The sequence below is a fragment of the Vidua chalybeata genome, chromosome 18 (genome assembly GCF_026979565.1).
Source record: "Vidua chalybeata isolate OUT-0048 chromosome 18, bVidCha1 merged haplotype, whole genome shotgun sequence".
Lineage (NCBI taxonomy): Eukaryota > Metazoa > Chordata > Aves > Passeriformes > Viduidae > Vidua > Vidua chalybeata.
The window spans coordinates 3557044-3578382 of NC_071547.1; the positions used below are offsets into that span (position 1 = coordinate 3557044).

The window sequence follows — 21339 nt, forward strand, 5'->3', positions numbered from 1 at the left end:
AACAAACAGAGGGTTTGCAGGCAACTTGAGTTTAAAAAGCACATTTTAGTATAAATACTATATTTATTAAATATCTTTACAATTTATTTAAATGTATTTACAGAACTATTCCTGCATAAGTTATACCTCAGACATGAAATTCACATAATTGCCTCTTGGGTAAGCACAGATGATAGTCTCATTTTAACAGCAACGAAAAAGCATCCTCAGATACAGACTCAGATTTGCTTCATTGTTTCAGCTATCTTTGTCAGAAACTACTGCATACAGTCAGGTTCTCCACACAGCAGCTGCTCTTCCCCTGGAGAAAGGATGTTACCAAGAGATGGACATTCCATCACTAAACCCTCCCATCCCTGCCAGATCTTCACCTCTCCCTTCTCCTCGACTCACTTGTAACTGCCTGGTCCCAAATCTGGTTTTTGGTTTGGTTTTGTTTTCAGCCTGAAAAGGACATTTAGGACTGTATGTCGCAGCTCTCCCAAAGATAGCCAGGAAAACAGCAAGGAACCACAGAGCTTTTCCAATTCACCACATCTTCGCCCTGTTCCACCCCAATCCCTGCGGCCGCTGCTGCAGCAATCCCAGGTTCCTGGGGGACAAAGCTCCTCCTGTTCCTCCAGGTCCCTGCTCCCAACCCAGCAGCTCCCAAAACAAACCAGAACCCTCTGCAGCAGCTCCAAGGCAGCCCGTGCTCAGCAAACACCTTTCTTGTACATTCCTCTCATGAACCTTCCCACTAACCTAACCCCTAGCAAGTGTTACTGCTTCATGCATTGCTGGGAATTATTTTTGATAGGATGGGCCCTGTCATTTCCTTCTCCAAAGATCGGTTGTGCGCAGACAGCGATAAGTTCATAGGAAAAAATCAGGTTTGATATGTTCAGAGTGCACGTCTTAAAAAAAACCCAAAACAATCAAGCATGTGATAAAAATATCAATTCTTTATAATACAGTATTGCTTTATAAACAGATGGAAAAGCTAAAAGCTTTACTGGTCTTTGGTGTGCCCGGTGAGGGAAAAACACATGATTTGTAAATCAAAACCCAAATTTGTTCTTTATTTTAAAAAACCCAACAGGTCATGGTGTGATATGAGGCAAACAGCTTTGAGGACACAGACAGGGAGGAGCGGGAATTCAGGAATTCCAGACCCTCTGACCTGCACACGTCCCGAGGGAAAGCTCTGGAAAGCCAAGAAGGGAACCAGGGAGGGCTGGGGACTGTGCTGAGAACAGAGAACAGCCCGGGGCCACGGGGGCATCGCCTGAAGGGAAGGGCAAAGGAAAAGAAGAATTGATCAAATCTGCTCTAATCCAGAAGCCTGCGAGTAAATACTGGATAAATGTAAAGACACCCGGAGTCGGGAGAGAAAGGCCCCTCCCAAACAAGAAACAAAGCCCTGTTCTGCATGTGAATACATTCCTCCAAGACAGCCAGAGACAGCTTGTTCAGGTTAAAAACAACAAGGACTGACAGGTTGTGCAAAGTTCTCCACCACTCACTGTTCGTGTGTTGCAAAACTAATTAATTTTTCTTCATTAATATATTCCTCCCCATACCCTCACCAAAATCCTATTTTGGTCAAGTTAGGGTAGTTAAGGCATTTTGACGAGTAATTACAAGGTGATTTAAAGTAGATATCTAACATTATGCCAATCGAGGAATAGCAGATAAATTACTGAAGAGCTCCCAAATTAATCACTTATTATAAATGAAATGCCTGTTACAAGCATGATGCACTGAAATATAGTAAAATGACATGTACATGGTACATGTTAAATGACCTTAAATAAAAGCTTGACATAGTTACGCAAATATACAGTACAAGTCCACAAAAATTCTTTAAACAAGTTGAGGTAACCTCCAACTTAAACAGTTTTAATACAATAAACCAGGTAGTAAAAATCTCCTCTTGAGAGCAGGCAAGATTCCTTACTGACCAAGTTTAACTGCACTCATCTAAACAGCAACATTACCCGACTTTTTATATATAAAAACATGGCTTTAATTTATTTCTACATACTTCTCTACCAGCAAAAAAGTTAATGAAAAACTGACCAAAAATATATATATCTTTACAGCTCTCAGCTTTCATATGAGCCTCAGGAAAGGAAAAGGAAAGCTGGCTGGAAAAGGAGGGACAAACGTGAGCTACTGTCATTGAAAAGGAAATGTCATATTGCAAAGTGGCTGTTAGGTAACTGTAAACATCATTAAGGATCATTGAAACCCCTAAACTTTAGTTAAAATGAAATGTAGGCTTTGCTGATTATTCATTAAGTTTCCATTTTTGTACTCGCTGCCGCAGCAGAAGCAAGGAGGTGCCTGCTGGAGTCAGAAAGGATCAACTGGACTTAAACTGGTGCAGCATATTCTGTTCTACAAGCGAGAGTGGCAATTATTAACACAAATTATGTTTTATATCAACAACAGAATTATCTACCCAAAGTGAAGATGCTCAGAGTTGAGGATGTGCTCCCACCGTAGCATTTACCAACATCCCACGCTGAGATGGGTTCAAAAGCTGAAAGACCTCAACTGTGGCCAGCTTGGCTGTTTGAGACTGAGCTAGAATTTTTGTTTTAAAAAAATAATAATTATCCACAGCCAAAACATCCAGAACCAGGCCCATTATGGACGAATGATCTGCAGAACTTTTAAGATCACAGTTAAGCACCTGAAATCACAAAACACATTTGCATCCATATAACTTGAACTAGGTTTGTTTGAAATCTCGTACTAGAAAAGGCTCCTAAGGCTGACACCATGGATGGCAAGAGCAGAATGTTTACAGCAGTTATAAATCTCCTGAAAACCGGAGCTCAGAAACACGAAACCTCGGCTATCACTGGAACAAGACTATGCTTTATGGAACTGGGTCTGTAACACACCCTCAACAACAGCGAACGTTCCTAGGAAATAGAGTAATATGCCCTCGTGCAGAGGCGTTACCTACTGATCTAGTTTGAAAGGTGACCAACCAATCCTACTCCTTGGAAAGTCACATCTCCAACGCAGCAACGCTGTGGGATGGATCCTCCCCTGTTCCGGACAAGGACTAAGCTCTCAGAGACAAGCTCCAAGCCTTGAGCTTCTTCATCTCTTGCTGGCAGACCAAGACCAGTGGATACGAGTGGTTCTTAGCAAGGGCCTCAGCTGCGTCTCGGGCCAGGCTCCGGGCTCAGGCCCGGCTGCCCGGAGCAGCTGGGGAGGAAGGAACAATCCTGCCAGCAGGAAACCGGCCGGGGGGCCCGGGGAGCTGGGACAGCGGCAGCACCTCAGTCTGTGTACTCGGCTACGATGGAAAGAAGGACGGTGATGTCGTCTGGTTTCCCCCCTGCAATGGAAGCAAAAACCCTCTTACTTCATCAAACCACAGTGGGGTGTCTTCTGATGGTCTGTGACATTCCCCATGGAAAGCTCTTTTTAAACTGGTTTAAGTGTCCAAAACTTGGTTTGAGTAGACAAAACTCTGCCTCCTCCACCTCCTTTCTAAACTGAGGGGCGCAGTGACATTTAACGAAGCACAAAACCGCTCTCCTTTTAAGCTCCAGTGAGATCAAACTATGAAAAGGAGGTCAGAACCTTGAACATTGCTGGTAGCTGGCAGAGCTCAAAGCCTGCTTTCAGTAGACTCTTTAATAACTGCACAAAACACCTGACACTGCTTTGTTACATGTAAACTACCATGACATCAGATCTCCTCAGGAATTTCCATTGTAAATCAAACACCTCTTTAGCATCTTCTCCAGCACTCAGCTCTTCCTAAAAGCTACTTAACATTTTTAATAGTTATTTTTCAATCCTCAACAGCCAGAGCAACACACTCAAATCCTGGAGAAATGGCCCAGAAGAGAGGTTTTGTTATGTGGGAAGTCAAACCAATCCCTTGGACTCTGGAGATCTGCAGCCTCACTACTGAGTGACTGAGCTTGGAGCAACACAGAGCCCAAGTGTGACAGCTGTTACCTGAGGAAAGGGGCTTAAGGTTTTTGCAGGAAATCCTGCCCTTCTGATACAGAGATGAGAACAAATTTACTGGCAGGATTTTATTTACTTATTTAAAAGTAAAAAATTGTTAGAAGAAAGGTGCTTGCTCGGGCTCTGAGCTCTGCCAGCTGTTTTGCCAGTACCTTTCTAAAACACAGCAGTGGAACCAACAGAGAGCTCAGTATGGGGATAGCAATGATACAAGGGTTGCAAATTTCAAGCAAAAAAACCCATCCCAAATCTACCAAAGAGTGGGCAGAACCTCAGCTGAAACACAGCAGTAAGAAGAGACCTTAAAAAAAACCCCAAACAAAAAACTACCCTCACGCACCACCACCCACACACCCGAATCCAAGCAACAAGTCTTGTACAGGAGTACTGGAGAACTCATCTCAGGCAGGATTCCTGGGGCAGGAATGCACAGATTACATTAAAAATAGAACAATCAGGGTGCTGTGTTCTCTGTGCTCCAGCTGCTTCCCCACAGGAGGCTCCTGCACTGCTGGGCCCAGGATGCCCAGTGCAGGCCCTGGGGGCTTTGGCAGATCCCACACGAGCTTGGTGCTTCTCTGCCAACCACATTTCCTACTGTTCTGTTTTCCTACATGATTTTGGAACAGCAGAACTTCACTTTGCTAAAGATCTCCCCAAGACAGCAGCAGTGGGAGGAGGAGAAGCTCTTACCTCTGACATTCAATCCGTTGTCACAGGCAAACTGTGCAAAGGGTGACATGTACGTGGGGTCATAGGCCAGCTCGTGGGCTTGCTCAGCAATGCTCCGTGCAGTCTGCTGGATGCTCTCATAGTTGGAGTTCTACATTTGTAAGGAAAAGAGTTTATTCTTGTACAGAAGCCTACAGAAGTTTCTGTGCTGATCTGTGTCAGGTTTGGAGATCCCTCACTGCCAAGTCATTAATTATCACTTTCCCTTGCAAACAGAGCCTTCCCCATCCTTTAGGCTTTGTAGATTGGGTCACCACTGTGGGACTTCACAAGGGACAGCCAGACCTCAAATCCCCACCAGCAGCCCAAGACTTGGGTTTGGAGGATTTCCAGAATTTAGAAGCTTAGAAGAATAATACTCAAAACAGACTAAACTATGTCACCTGAAGGGAACAGGGCATTTGGCAGCTGTCCCTGCAGGCACCCTGCAAGGACCTTCCCTCCCTCCCTCCCAAGCAGGCTCTGGTGAAGTATTTGTTTTATCTTGAGTGCAAGTCTTGCAGCTCTGGGTCTCTCACCCCAACTGACAAGAGCACCCTTGGGGAGAAGGGGCACTTTAAAGTCAGATGAGAAAAATGCACTGAGAGCACACACACTTTCTCCAGGCTGCATTTTAAGGACTTTTTTTTTCCCCTGTTTAAGTAGTTCTGCTGCTTTCCTCCCAGGCTTTTCTCACTCCAGCCAACATGACAGACAACCACTGCTCTTTTTGTCTGTAACCATTTTTAAATGCCTTGTCATTTCAAGAGCCTTCCCCGCAGGTTTGGGAATTAGCAGTCATTTATGTGATTAACTTTTGGCTGAACCTCTTGGGGAACTCCAGTGCCTTTCCCAAACACACCAAAAGGTGGAGCTCAGCTTTCTTCCACAAGGGAATTCCAACTCCAGTGGCCAGCCAGGACAGACTTACTCTGTGCACAGACAAGGATGTGAGGTGGCTGCAGCCCCAGTGACATTAGTGACCTGTGGAGCTGCAGGATAAGAGGAGGCCAAATTCTCTTGAAACCACACTGTAATTCTCTTATTTGCATTTCACAGCAAAAAAGTTTCCTCAAGGAGTTTATACATATTGATATCTCCTTAAGTGTACTTTCCTTTCTGTAAGTAAATAGCCTGAAGCTAAATGTTCTCAGCCAAGTTAAAATATTTTAATGTATTCTTACTATTTAAAAAGAACATTTGTGGTCACTAATGTGGAAAAATTGACAGGATTTTTTTTTTTATTTTTTACAGAACACTGAAGATTTTCAAGCACGTGCAACCCACAATTCAGACAGCCCATACTATGCCAGAATTACTGGTTAGAGAAGCTGAAAGTTATTTTAAGTGTAAGTTCACCCTCAAGTAACCCAGGAGAGGCCTCTCTGCTTTCCTGTGTATCATCTCCAACCTGCAGGTGCAGTGTGTGGCCAAAGGCAGCACCTGCTATCTCCTCCTTCCCTTCCCCTCCTCCTCTCCGTCCCTCACCGGTTACTGACGTGGAACCAGCTGTTATTTGGGAATTTATGCCCAAGCTGCTGGTTCTGGATTCAGCCTGGATGCAGACAGATCCAAGAGAAAGCCCTCTGGGCTCAATGTCCCTTGCACTGCTCACATGGGATATTACCTGAAAAGCCTTTTAATGACAGAGCGCTTTGCGGTGGGGTTTTTATATAAAACACAAAGGTTTCAGAAGTAAAGGAAGTAACTGTAAAGATTCAGCCAGCACAAAATATGTGAGGGCTTGAGAACAGACACACTCACCTTCAGCTTTTTCAGCTCCTGCAGGATCATGTAGTCGGGCATGTTGTCAAACAGTCCGTCTGTGGCGGTCAGGATGATGTCCCCAAGCTGGACATCGAAGGACGTGCTGTCAGCAGCCTCGGGGCTGGGGATGGACACAGGTTAAAGGACTCCAGCCCTCACAAAGCCCCCAAAGAACCTCCAACAGCACATCCACAGCCCCTGCTCTTCACTGCTCTTTGGGGGTTTGTGCAAGGGAAAGGAATAATCACTCACTGTGGAGCTTTAGCACCAGCATGGGCTGTCAGGAAAGCCCCACCACAGGCCCTGGGACTGCAAACAGGTCCTGTTCCAGCTCCCACACCCAGGATTTGCACTTAAAATTCCCACATGAACAATCCTGCAAACTAATCTGTTTCAGGAGTGTGTCTCCAAGGAAACCAGTAAGGAGAATGGCAGCTCAGGGCTCCCTTCTGCTCATCTTGAAGATGTGAGAGTGATACTTGAAAGAATAATTCACAACAGGCCTGGCCCAAACACTTCAGGATTCTGAATCACTTTCTAATGGAATACAAAACACGTCTGGAAATCACTACCAGGAGACCAGAGTCTTTTGGAATGCTTGTGTCTAACACATTACACAACACCAAGAGGAGAAAACACCCAGTTTGGGCATGAATATTGCTGCAAAATCTGATTCTCAGAAGCAACATAACAACAAACCTTTCATTTTTAAAGACTCTTCAGGGATCTGTAAAAAGGAGAAATCGCTGCATCCCAGGCCACTGGGCTCTGCCAAAACACAGAGGAGCTGCTTTGCTCAACTGATGTGTAGCTTCAGGAAGGCTGATGGAGTTAAGATTGCCTGCCTATGCCCATATATAGCCAAATTCATCACTGAACTGGGACAACAAATAAAAAAGGACAGGAGAAGCGTTTCGACAAGGAGCATGAGTACTAATTAACGTCAGGAACAGTGCAGGAACCAGCCAGAAAGCTGTAATCATGATTCAGAGCTGAAGTGTGGGAGCACATTTATCTTGTGCTTTCCTTATTACTGGATGACTCAGATTACTTGGCTTCCCTGACTTCCACTGGACATAATCAATTATCCTTCTGCTTTTTGTTTTTATCATCTTCCTACGGATGACAGAGAATTTCAGAAAAATTAAAGATTTTTACAGCTCTGGAGTTTCAAGGGATTATTTAATTTTAGTCTAACAAAGAGCTTGGATTACTGAAGGGTTCTAATTTCAGAGTCTTACCCTGGCTTCCTCTCAGCAGTTGCAGGATGAAGAAATTAAACCACACACAAGAATGGTCAGTCAGGAGTTTCAACAGCTTAACCAACACTTTCAAAAAGAGCTATTTTGGATTAAAGTCTCAATTTTTTACCGCATCAGCCCTGATACTGCACAGAATCATTAAGGCTGGAAAAGACTCAAGCACATTGAGTCCAACACTTCAGCTGCCTACTGCATTCCCTTTATTCCATGGCCATTCTTTGAAGATCCTGTTACCACCTCTCTATGTTCAGATGAGGGATATCACTTTAATGAGTGAGACATTTTGAAAACTGAATTTTAACACATATTTGAAAGCTGTTTATTTTTGAGTTTCTTTCATATTACATGCACAAAGTCAGGATGGATCAGCCTGACATTCCTAAGGGAAGACACAAGAACAAGCCTGCCTTTGAAACAACTCATTTCTGTGAACAGATTGTCCTTTCCTCATACTCTCATTCCCAGCTTGGTGTCCTGCCAAACAGTTTTTTTGCTGGTTTTGGTCAAATACAATATGCTGCTGGAAACAGCAAGTTGGAAACACAAGTTACAGTCACATGTCCCTCTGCTCTATTCTTCAAGCACTTGCAACCTCGGTGCCAAGATATCTAAATTAGCTACTCCAAACAGTCCCAAGGGAGCACAGGCAGGGATTGGAACCAAAGCTCTGCTGGGAAGCCCAGCCACTTGTCCACACTCCAGCTACAGTGGGTGACATCTTTCCATGGATCAGAACAAGCCCATGGCCATGGGAATATGCCACCACGAACAGACCAATAAATTCAGACTGTGCAACAGGTACAAAGTTAAGTACAAGGTGAGAAATGTTCACGTTATCCAAAGAGGGAGGGTGGCAGGTGCAGGACCTGACTGGATACGTGTTTATATCCTATGAGGTACAGAAGAGCCCCACAGCAGCAAAATCACAGCTTTTTGGGAGTTGGTCACATGCACAGGTTAAAAACTGAAGTTCCTCTTCCCTCTTACCTGTCACTTAAGACAACTCCTTCTGCTTCTGGTGGAGCTATTGACAGTTGGAAGGGAGTGTTGAAGTAATGCTGCTGCTCGTCGGATCGATGGACGACTTCTCCACCTCTGACTACCAAAAATCCAGAATCTCCCAAGTTGGCTGTATGTAAACGATGACTTGATCTGTCCAGGACTACTATACAAGCTGTGCTGCTCCCTGCAAACACAGGGACTGCAGTCAGCCCTTCAGAAACTGCTTGTTCTCTCACTGATCTGATCAACAGTTCAATTATTACAACATTCATCAAAGCTTAAAGCTTCAGGAGAAATGGAAATACTCAACAATGTCAGAATTAATATAAAATAAAACCAGCAAAATGCTAGAAATCTTTGCAATACAAGCTATGATTTTTGTGTAGAATTTACTCTTCCTGCTTTGATTTTGGTAAACACATTATGCTGACAAATACCTGTTTTGTTTGGCTTTATTTACAGTTTTCCATCCCAACATATGTCAGCACATTCTGCTATAGGACCGGATTTACAGAACTCACATAAAATACTGAAATTCCAAAATCATGGAGATAATGGAATTCTAGTAGCATCCATACAATGCTAGGAGCTCTCCACACAGTTTCACTCATCAGCTGTAAATAAACCACACCAAGTAAAGAACTGTTTGCAATTAAGTATTAGGTCCTGCTGCATTTCTCTGCTCAGAACATGAAATGCTTTTCCTCCCAGCCCGGCTCTGCAGAGCTTGCTTCAGGTTCAAAAATAATAATCCTGTCACATCTTCAGGACACCAACTCTACAAGTTTAAGAAAACAAATGTTTCAGAGACAAATACAGTTCCAAATTAAAGTAATAGCAGAAACATGATGTCAACTGGGCTTGGAACTATCCCAGCCATGCTTGAGGGCACTGAGAAATTCTCCATTCATTCACTGGGAAGTAGCCACCAACTGTGCTTGGTTGCAAGCCACAAAAATGCTGTATTGCAAAGAAACCCAAAGACCTTCACAACAAACAGTAATCACTCAACTCTGCAAACAGGAGAGGACAGCACAGCCACCAAAAGACCTTTCAATCCCCAAGAGTGGGAAATACAGCTACAGCACTTCTGCCCCGTATCACCAGCTCGTGAACTGTCTTCACCTTCTACCCTCATGTTCTTCCAGCAGGATTTTCCAAGCACAGCTCCATGCTGGGCAGACCACAAGCTTGCAGTAAGCAAAGCTTAGGATCAGGCTTGCTAGTGCAGAAGTCCAGCTGGCTCCAGGCATTGCCTGTTCCAGACAAATTCCCTTTCTAATACAGAGAGTTCCCTGCAATGCACTTGCCCTGAATCTGTTCCCTAGTGAATGCACAGGGCCTTCTCCATCCTTAATGAATGTTAAGTCAAAGCAGTATCTCTGGAAAAAAATCCTATTTTCCATGTGACTGTGTCCAAAACTGTGCTGCAACACAAAAGTGATTAAATAAATAGCACAGTTTCCTCCCATTTCAGTTTTATTTTACATTATTTGCTGCATTTGATCCTGATGAACTAAGTATCCAGGCTTAAAGCACAACAGCAAGGAAAAGTTATTGCCCAATGAATCCTCCTTAATGAAGTCTTCTCCTGTCCCTTCATTTTAAATAAATTCTAAATGCTCATTGCTGTGGTAATTCCAGGGCTTTATTCCTCCTTCTAAAAATACTGTTCTCAGTTAAAGGAGAAACACTAAGGATCATTAGTTTCAAATTCTAACGCTATTAGCAGAGTGTAACCAGGAGGCCATGTGTGGAATTCAGATCTTGTGACTCAGCACACGCTGCTTTTCAGCACCGCAAAGGTCAAGCCCAGCCGAGCTGCTCCGTCTCCAAAGGCACAGGGAGAGCTCCTGCCAGTGCCCCACTTTGGAGCTCACTTGCAGCTACACCTGCTTTGCACAAATAAGCACCATTCAACACCCCAAATCCTAATGTAATTACTGACCACTGCTATTTTCATGACACTTAAGGTCACTCCTGAGGTTCCAACCTATTCTTTGGGTGTATAATGCGAGAACATCTGCTCCCAGCTCAGCAGACAAGTTAAATATAGCTCACACTGCACTGCTCTGGCACAGGAGCTTAAGGTTAGGTGAGCTGCGTGCATTTCGTGCAGGGCAAACGCTTTCTTGGAGCAGAAGAGGTCTCATGTCCTTTAGAGAAGTGTCCCCTTGGCAGAGCTGTCAGCTGAGACTGAGTGTGGCCTCTCTATCTGCTCCCAGTCCCCAGGCAGCTGAATGTCCTGTGTCCCATCAATGCTGACACAGAGTATGTGAAGCATCTACTTCAGCTGGCTTTCAGAAAGGTCTGTAATGAATCCCCCCACTAAGTTTATAAAAATAATGCTACCAGAGATTGTATTATATGAACTACTCAGGTCAACCAACTGGGGTTGAGTCCACTGGACATAACAGGCAACAGGAACAGAGTAAGGCCAGAAATGAGCAGAACTACATCCAATTATCCTCAGAAAATATTTCTCCTTGCATAGCTGAAGCAGAAAGCCATAACCAGCACCACGAAGAGTTTTCAGCAGAGAACAGTTATTTATACATATAAAATACAGAGTGAGCACATGTGCAATGTGTTCCACTGCAGAACTCGCTCTGCAAACTCTGGCGAATTCACCCTTCCCACAGAAAGCCTTTTTTTTATATATAAATACACACACATCAACACTCCCTGCATTACTAAATTAATTAAAACAGTTTTAGAGAAAATAAGGGTGCCACCAAGGCGACTGCATTTCTACGTTTTCAGTTAATTAAGAGAAGTTAACTGCCTGCAAATTTGCTGCAGACAATGACAAGAGATCCAAGCACCCTTCAGTAAGCCCATGTGTAACACACAACCCAGATTGAACTGACATATTTTTGGTGTCTTACCAAGCAAAGGTACTTTGTTCTGCAGCAGCTCACAATAGCCCGCGGTGAGAATTCCAACAGGATTGCTTGGAACAAACCGTCCTTCTTTTACTAAACGTTCACACGTCCGCATGAGAGTCCCTGAGAACTGAGAAGGGTCCACCCCGTAATCTCTCCAGCCACCAACACCATCTGCCACCCCTGCAAGGAAACACAAAACCAAAGTTACCTCAACACAAATGGCTTCCAAAACAAGGGGTTTCATTTTTTGCATCACTTATGATAATTAGTAACTAAAATGTAGGACATGGCACTTGCCTGGAAAACATTTTTGATTAACAAATAAATTTCTGCGTATTTTAAAGATAATTTCTGATATCAGCTCCCAGACAAATCTCCAAATATAATCTGAATTGCTGAAAGGAAGGTAAAAGTCTAATGCTGAGAATGAGAAGGCTGACTCCACTAGAGAAAAAATAATGGGATATTTGGGGTAAGATGCAGATTCAATCCCATTAACCTCTCATCAGTCCATTAAAAGGGAAGAGATTTTATTAATTTTTAAAGTGAAGGTCACCACTTTAGTACAGAAATGACACAGAAACTCTTCCTGCTATTCAGCAGCACAGTTTTTCCCCAGATGACCTCCTCATAATGAAGGACAATGATTTCTATTTGGTATTCTCTATTTCTGTAGAAAATAAATCTCCATTTTACAAGTGTTTTCCAAAATCCATGTAACCAACACAATGCTGGGACCTACCCCTTTCAAGAAGAGTTTGTTGCTTACAGCTTCAGCCAAGCAAGGGAATGAAAACTGACTATGATCCAGAGAATTTTCAGTTATTCAAAATAACCTGGATATCAGAAAATTAGACCAATTCACCAAAACCTGGGAAGCTTCTAAGCAACAGGGAAAACAGTGACATGCAAGGGAGGTGATCAGAGGGAGGTGAGCAGCAGACACATTTTCTGCAGGTCATTTGGTTCAAGAACTTTGAACTTCTTCCAATTGTCTAAATGATAAGAGCAAAATACTGCTGAAGGTCCCAAAATCTTTTTGATCCTCAGCATGGAACAAGCCATTTCAAGCAGAGATTTCCAAAACGTAGTGAAGTTGAAATAGGTTCATGATAAAAGCACAAAAAGTGAATTTCAGTGCTCAGATTGTGCTGAAGGACAGTCTCCTAAGGAAAAAAAACTCTGCTGTTATCAAAGGCATGAAAATGTGAGTGAGAAGATAAAACTCAATTTCCTCATCTCCAAACGCCCTTCACATGGGACACGGTCTGAAACTGAGATGGAAGGTTCAGAGCCGACCTTGGCGTGAACTATAATCTGACAGGAGGTTATGGCCAGATTCTGAACAGCCTATCAACATTAATCAGATTTCTCCCTAAAATAGTGCACAACCTTTTAGACACCTGCTTTGTCCCTCTGCTTTCTCAGAAGAATGTTACAGGAATGCAGATCCCTGCATTCACCTCTTTGAGCAGTCCCCAGGAAGAAGCTCATGCAAAAGCACCCGGCAGTCTCAGAAATTACTTTTCTAGATTCCTCAAGAACAGATTAATCCTCTCCCTTACAGGTCTCACAACCTCAGGTTAATACTGGATTAACCCTTTGCTTTCTGCTGCCACACAGACAAGTCTAGACTTAAGAGATCATAAAGGAAAGGTTCTAGATCTGGAACTTGAAACAGAAACTCAGCTTCAGGTTAATGATGGTGCTTTATGTGAAGTTACCAGATAAATATTTTTTCCCCTGCCCTTTAAAATGAACACAGTCCAGATGTATTTCTGCACTGCTTCACTGACAACAGGGTTAATGCAATGAAAAGATGTTTGACAAATGCTGCCCAGAGCTCTTGGCTTCCAAGGTGGTTGCAAAGAAAGCTGGGCAGAAGTTACGGAGTTCCCTTAAGCAATCCAGAAAATCCTTTTACATCAGTTTGGGAAACACTGAAACACAAACAGTGCAGCTTTAGCACAGAGTACCAGAAAGCCACCACAGCAAGCACCTGAGAAGGTCAATTATCAAAACCTATTCAATTTTTAAAGGAAAAATGAGAACGCCATCTGCCTTGCTTTGTTCATTTCTTACTCCAGGCAGGAAATGTGAATCTGTAATCATGGCAGCACCCTTCATACTCTGTCCTGAGCCATGCACTGCCTTTGTCTGTCTGCCTTCCTGTCTGCTTTTTGCAAGCTATAAACAGCTTTAAGTAGGTTCTGCCAGTGCCTTCCAAAGCAATCACCCTCTAGACATCCCCCAGCAGCTCCCTGGCTCTGCTTGGTACCACACCTGAGAGGACAGACAGTCTGATCCCACAAACAGTAATCACTCAACTCTGCAAACGGGACAGGACAGCACAGCCACCAAAAGACCTTTCAATCCCCAAGAGGGGGAAATACAGCTACAGCACTTCTGTCCCACATCTCCCAAAGCACCAGGACAGCTCTCCTGTCTCCCCACTCCACCCCAGGCTGACACAAGCACTGCATTCAGGAGCAGCCCCGGGGCTCCTTTCAGTGACACCTTCACAACCCCCCAGCAGCTACCAACTCTATTTCTTGGCCTTGCCCCAAATGGAAAAGGTGGGGCTTTGTAAAGGTTTGGGCCCAAGACCTTTAATCAGCCTGTCCAACCTTCAATACAGTTTTAAAATAAACCCAGCATCTTCATGTTCTGCAATCTCTATAGACTGAACAGCTTCACCTGGGAAAGTAATATGTGACTTTGAAACAGTTTGAGTAAACTGCTACTGAAATAGATGAAATGTAAATGAGAATAAAGCTTCAGTAAACTTCGTGCTATTTGATATACAGCAAACAAGGAGTGAAACTGTTTCAAACTCCAGAAGTAGCAAAAACTAAAATTAATACCAGGTTTTCCCCTCTGTCATCAAAAGAAAATTCAAAGGTGTTGCTATTGGCAGGATCACTCCCAAGGAATAATGCCAAGCTCTATTTATACATAATACCTTTGCTTTCATCCAAGAAAAAAATAAGGTATATATTCAAAATAATTAGCTTTTCAACAAATACTGAGGTTTTCCTTTGAGCCATAAACCATTGAGTTCTAGTATTAAACATGTTATAAATTAGGATTCACAGGACATTTAAAACAAAATGCATGGCTGAGAATTGCTGAAATTGAACCATACACAAACCTTGGGTTTTTTTCATTCATGCCATTCAATAAATGAGAAAATTTTATAGAAAAAAAATATTTCTGTGGCTATTCCCTGTTCAAGCCCATGCAGAAATTACACAAGCATCCACGTGACAGTGCAATGCCTGCAGCTAGATGAACCACCACTGTAAATAAAGCAATTGAAAATTTCACAATAAATTACTTCAAAAGAATAAATACTTCTCAAGTATTTAACTGTATTACAGAGATCTTTCAGAATCTGAGTTAACACTCCACTACATTGCCTTCGCTGGAAAATACAGAAATATGCCTGCCAGATAAAATACTTGCTGCATGTGTCAATCCAAAAACTGACTTTCCCCAACTCCTCAAAGATTCAGAATATCAAAATCTCTTTCAGAGAAACACCTGTCAGGCAGCTACAAGACAAAGCACAAATGACTGATGCTGCAGCACTGAAACTGAGCCAGGGAAGATGCTGGCAGTGAAACTTGTTAAAGCTGATTTCAAAATGGTAAAAGCACCTGGGATAAGATACCAGCTGAAATGCAAATGTGAAGTTGTTCTGCCTGCCAGCACGTGAGTTCCCTGCAGAAGCCCAGGGAAAACCAGCCAATGCTGAAAGCAGCAATATCTGCTTTTCACCACTCACTTGTGTGAGTGAGATCCAGGTGTTCTGCCTGGCTCACAGCAAATATAAACTAAACAGCCTGAAAGTTCATAACAAAGCCCTGATACTGATCAAACCCTGTTTAATATAAATAATGTTATGAGGGGCAGGTCTGGTTAGCTGGCAAATTAACCTGCCCATGGTCGGAGTTCCAAAAGTACCACCTTGTCCCAAAACTCTTCAGAGTTGGATATTTTGAAATATTGCATCAGCCAAGAATAAAAATCACACACAGAAGCAGCAGGCAGGCACAAATGTCTCAGCAGGAGTTGCTTTTGCATGCAACCACAATTAACTTTCTAAGGCACTCCGCACATCCTACTGAACTTTCAATTTCTTGAGATCCCTACCTGAAATAGCAATGAATCACTGGTAAAAGAACATCAAAAGGATATATTTATAACTGAATTTTGCATCAAATATGGAGGCTAAGATGGTAAAAAAGTGCAATGAGTTGCACCACACAAGTTCGAAATATAGCACCTAGTATTTGTCAACGTCAGAACTCAGATAAAATGATAAGATTTCTTGTTTTATCAGTGGTGGGATAAATCACACACCTAGACAGGTTCTCCATCTAAACCAAGCTCAATGCTCAAAGCCAGCACTGACCCTCAGCAGTTTCCCTGGATCTGTTAGAGCCAAAGGGTGTCTACTCCTCTAGAGGTTTTGACAAAGAAATAACCCAGTTAAATACAAATCCCTAAGGAGAGATGGTGTGTGACTGCTAACAAGTTACAGAAGGGAAGGTTACTTATTCACACTGTTACAGTAAAACTTAAACTACCCTTGCATGAAACAGAAAGGTTCTGGAAGAGTAACTGGGTAAGTGACAACAAGGAGCAAAAAGCAAAGGCAAAGTGAGCAATGATCTTGAGGAACAAACTGAAGGAGAAACATGGAACTGGAAACATTAAAATGTGTGTCTACTCCCAGAAGAAAGCAACAGTTCCTTATATCTATTTTCCCCTCCTACTACAGCACACCTGTTCCTGAAGCAGATTTTTACCAGGTAGATTTCCTCCCTATTTTATTGAAACCTGAGAAAACACTCAGTGCATTTGGGGAGCTCCAGGAGAACACTAAACTATAAATTATTTCTGCAGGCTTTATTAAAAAATCCCTAGTTACAGCTACCTAATTTCTCAGTGACTGTGGAACTGCTGAGGAAGGACAGGTACTGGGGGCAGACACTGAAATAAATCCCTGCCAGCCTGACCCATCTCAGGCTCAGTATTCACAGCATGGATGAACCAGAGCAAAGAGCAGGAGAGTTTTCCAATGCTTCCTATGCATAGGTATGATTAACCCTATTTCCCTCTGATTTCTGACAGAACCTGCTCTTCCTTCAGGCCAAGATCTGTGTATGAATGGAAGACTGGCTGCCATCAAGAAGCATCAATAGCATTGCAGTTAAAACTAGTGTTCAGCTGGAAATTCTGACCTCAATACTTGTGTGCAGTGTCCTTGCAGAAACTGTGGGATGGGAGAATAACCAGATATAAGTTTCATTCTCAGAGGTCACATTCAGTGCTGCTCCAGAGCAGCTCTGCTGACACAAAAGTCAGCCAGTGACTGTTAATGGGGTGGTTCTCAGTCTGTAGTTTCCCTACAAATGCCAGCACTGATGCTCCCATGTTAAACAGAAAATTTCCTGTGACCTGTTACAAACTAAGGCACGTGTGCAGCTCTGCAGATCTCTGATCTCTGCCTCTCAGGCTCCCTGAGCTCTCACATGCAGTAGGTGAAAGGTGACTCCAAGGGAGTTGGGCGATGCTTGACTCCTTTAGTGTGATAAGCTGTGATAAGGCAGCAATCTCTTTAATAGGTATGATACCAAATAAACCACTTAGCATAGTCCTCTATAACCTTCAGGCTTCCAAGGTAGGATCCCTCCCTCCTCCACAGCTGCCAGAACAACCTTGACATTTCATCTACAAATCCTTTTAGGTGCTGAAGTTTACTTTTCCTTATGACAGTGACACTAACAATATTCCAGAGCTTTGTCACTCTGCAGTTTTACCTACCTCCTATGCAGGCTGCTGATAAAATTTTCAAACCAAGTGCACTTCCTTTCACTTTAGAGTAGCTGCCCTGCAGCACCCAGACACTCTCCTCCCCACAAAAACTAAAAATCAAAGATTTGCAGCAAATAGAACAATTGTCAAATTTTAACTCTGCAGTGAACAACCAGTTTCCTGCTGCCAGACAGTTTTTCCTTACTCCAGGGGACAGAAATAGTTTCGAAGAGTCAAGACACCCTGGCTGCACCCGAACTTGTACCCAGCACAGGCATTGTATAAGTGATGCTGTCACGGGATGCGCATTGGCTGCTGCAATGTTTCAATAATGAGTCACACAACAGCCTGGAAAATCCATAAAAAACGAGCAAAGACATCGGGAGCCTGATAAGGCCAGAACAAGCAAGAAAAGGCAGATCCCGAAATTAAGGAAAAAAACTATCACTAGCATGTGACACTTCAAAATTTCTAGAGGTGAAAACCTTGGCTTTAACTTCTACTTTTGGTAATTCAGTGAAACGAGTGTAAAACTGTTTAAAATTTGGCTTGTTCCCTGTGTAGTAAAAATCCTACTTGCATGCTAATGAGAAAAAACAGAGGTGTCAGAGTTTTGGTTTTCAGCTTTGAAAAAAAACAGTATTTCTGACCTCAAAAGTTCCAAAGGCATCACACATTAAGCAGTACAGAACACCTCCCAAACCTCTGTGAGAGATTTCAGTATTCTGAGGATCTGAGCACCCAAGACACTGGCAATGAATGAAGAGAAAAGTACATCGTGGTACAAGCAGCAGAGAAAGGAAACACGGGCCTGAATTGTAACGCTCTAGAGATTAACATTAGCAGTAAAGCCATTTCCTTTCCTTAGGGTAATCCCTAAGGAAAAACTCATGTTCTGAGCTTCTCTTTTCTCCCTGTGCTCAGAATAGGAAGAAAACACGCAAAATTGACAATTATGTTCCAGACAAAAGCAAAAATGAGAGACAAACCCTCAAGGATTCAAGTACACCACTAACAGGCCTTATCAAGCCTTGAACAACTATGGGAGGACTGAAAGAACCTGAATCTTCATCAGCCTTCTGCTGATCTTACTGTGAAAGGATAAAAGCTCAGACTAGAAGACACTGTTAAACATTCAGCCTTTGAACTATACAGCACACATACAACAAAAGAAGTGTTTAGCATTTTGATTCTGCTATAAACACACTGCCAAGTCAACTCTTGTTTGACCTAAGAAAATGAATCCCCAAGCACTCATGCCAAACGGCTGGGAGTAGTTCTTTTACTGCTCCACCACACCCAATCCATCCCACACAGGCAGGCTTTCCATAGTACACTGGTTCTAGAAAACACTGGCACAGAGGAATGTTACATTAATTATCTGCCCTGGCTTTGTCACTGAAGACTACTCACTCCAAGTGATACACTTGAAATTTACCATGTCAAGTGTTCACTTTGGCTCAAATCATGTGAAGCTCTTCCTTAAATGTCAAAAAAATTAAGTTTGAAACCCAACAGTGCAGCTCAGGCAGTTTTGTTGAGGTGCAGAGATAGGTACTGAGGTAGCACAAAATTTATGAGGGTCTTAAAAAAAATCATGAAGGAACCTCAGATTTGTGATGGGTTTGAGGGCAGGAAAACACTGGTGGTGCTGAAACTGTCTCTGCAGCAGAGCAAAAGCACTGATTGAGAGAGTAGAGAGATGATGCCAGCAGCAGAAACTGGGAGAAAACTCCCATGTCTGTAAACCTAAGAGCTACAGATGAAGATGAAAGAGCATCAAGAAGCATCAAAACCCACCTGAACATTGCTGGTTTTGCAGGAAGTACAGAGATTTTGGGTTTTCAGTATGTATATTAAAAAAGCAACAAAGAACTGACATAAAAATAGCTTTACCAGGGGAGAAATCCCAAAATCAAACCAACAGGTTTTCTATTTAAATTATTTGCTTCTTGGTACTTAAGACATCCTGGGTCTGCTGCCCTCTTTGCTGTTTGATCCTTAAGTGGAGCTACAATTCTGAGGACAGTTTGTTTGTTTCCAAGTTACCATGAAAATTAATGCAAAGACCAACTTAGAAATGCAACTCTCTGTTGATTCCAGCAGGAACACAAGACAAACTGTAGGTCCACATAGAGTAATCACCAAATATGGCCAAAACCCCCTAACAATAATCAAATAGGGCTAAATCTGTCTCTTCCCCACACAGAGAGTTCACTTCAAAGTACAGGAGATCCTGCATTTCTCTTAAGGGCAAACACCAATTGCTCAGTTATTTATCAGTGCTGTCTAGCATGAACTTTAAAGGCAGCCAGGGTTAGTCACATGCTAAAGGAAGGGTGTCCAACAGCTAATTCTAATCCCAAAAAGTTTATCTGGAAGAGGCACCACAGAGAAGATGATGAGTGTCTAAAATGCACCCACCAACCTTCCACATCTTGAGAGCTCTGGCATCACTCTTACAGTAACAGCTTCCTTGAGAATAAGCAGCAATAACTGTTACCTAGCACCAACTTGCAGCTTCCTGAGGAAAACCTCTCGGCTTTGTTAAATGGCAACCAAGTTACAATGACAGCGTCAAACAGAGGAACCACCAACCACTTCCACAGCATGATACAGCACAGCGCAACCCCACCGGTTTAAAATAAATAAATGCAAAAACAATAACAACAAAAGAAACCCCACCAAAACCACGGACAGGGGCAGGGAGGAGGAAGCTTTTTTTTAAGCGTCAAAGTTTTGGTAAAAATTTGCTTCTGGTAGTTACACCACGACTAACTTGTGCAGAGTATCAGCCTGCCAAATTCAACCTTGAGTACACAAGAGAAAGGTCAAAGCACTGTCAAAAGCAATGTTGGTCATAGTCTGAAGATTCTACTGATTATCCGTAATTATTCACTACTTCTAAAATTTGAACCCTTAAGATTCATTTCGCCAGTGATTCTAAACCAGAGAGTGCAATCAGGCCAGAACAAACAACGAAACTGAAGCTTGACATTTGATTCCAGTCTCAATGTCACTCTGCCTTTCACTTGACAAGGACATTGCACGCCTTAAAATCAGGAAGTGCCTGTTCAAGTGATCTTGTCTGTTTAAATGCAATGCATGTACACGGGGCTCAGGTTTTAAAGAAAGACAGAAACTGAAACGCACTGGGAACTGTTTCCCTGAGTTTTGGAGCCAGCAGGCCTTACAGGCACCCACAGGTGAAACGCCCAGACTGGGCCCGGACACCCAGCACACACAACCCCCCATGTCAAAGGCGGGCACAGCTGCAACAAAGAGCCCGAGAGCTTCCTTGGGAAGCTAAAAAAGCGAACTCATGGTGACACTGACAGGCAGAACCGGCTCCTTTGTCTGAGACCGGGGGTTGAGCCGCTCGCCATGTGCAGCTCCGGGAAGGAGGAGGAGGAGGAGGGTCACAGGGTCACACCGCGAGGCCGAAGCCACCTCAGCCCCCGGCCCGGCCACTTACCCAGCACATCCGCGGTGCGGTGCCGCGCCACGAAGCAGGCGTCATCCCCGTAGCACATGCCTTTCTTGAGGATGCCCTTGCGGAAATCTTTGCCGAAGCCACAGCTGGCCGTCACCAGGCTGTAGTCGCGGGAGTCCGTCTGCGAGAGGCCGCCCAGGACCGCCCGCGCCACCAGCCTGCCGTAGGAGAGCACCGAGAACATGGCGTGGGGCGCCCAGCAGCCGAGCGCCAGGAACGCGGGGAGCCACCGGCGCAGCCGCCTCCTGCCCGCCGACCGCCAGCCGCAGGGCGCCAGCCTTCCTTCCCCTGCCCGCCGGCCCGCGCCGCCGCTGCTCCGAGCCCTGCCCGCCGCGGAGCCTCGTCCCTCCGGCTGCGGCTGCGGTTCACCCGCCCTCGCTGCCCCTCGCGGCCCGCGCGCTGCCCCTCA

The 21339-nt window shown here is 43.8% G+C and overlaps 1 protein-coding gene across 1 annotated transcript; it reads right to left on the reverse strand.

Annotated features, from left to right (window-relative positions):
• Positions 1 to 25: 25 nt before the first annotated feature.
• On the reverse strand, positions 26 to 21288 carry PPTC7 (protein phosphatase targeting COQ7). The gene is made up of 6 exons (XM_053959475.1): positions 20913 to 21288; positions 11615 to 11794; positions 8712 to 8910; positions 6460 to 6583; positions 4678 to 4807; positions 26 to 3340 (listed from the first exon to the last, which is right to left on the reverse strand). Exons 1-6 carry the CDS (start codon positions 21112 to 21114, stop codon positions 3282 to 3284), a joined length of 894 nt encoding a protein of 297 aa, XP_053815450.1. The 5' UTR covers positions 21115 to 21288; the 3' UTR covers positions 26 to 3281.
• Positions 21289 to 21339: the final 51 nt, after the last annotated feature.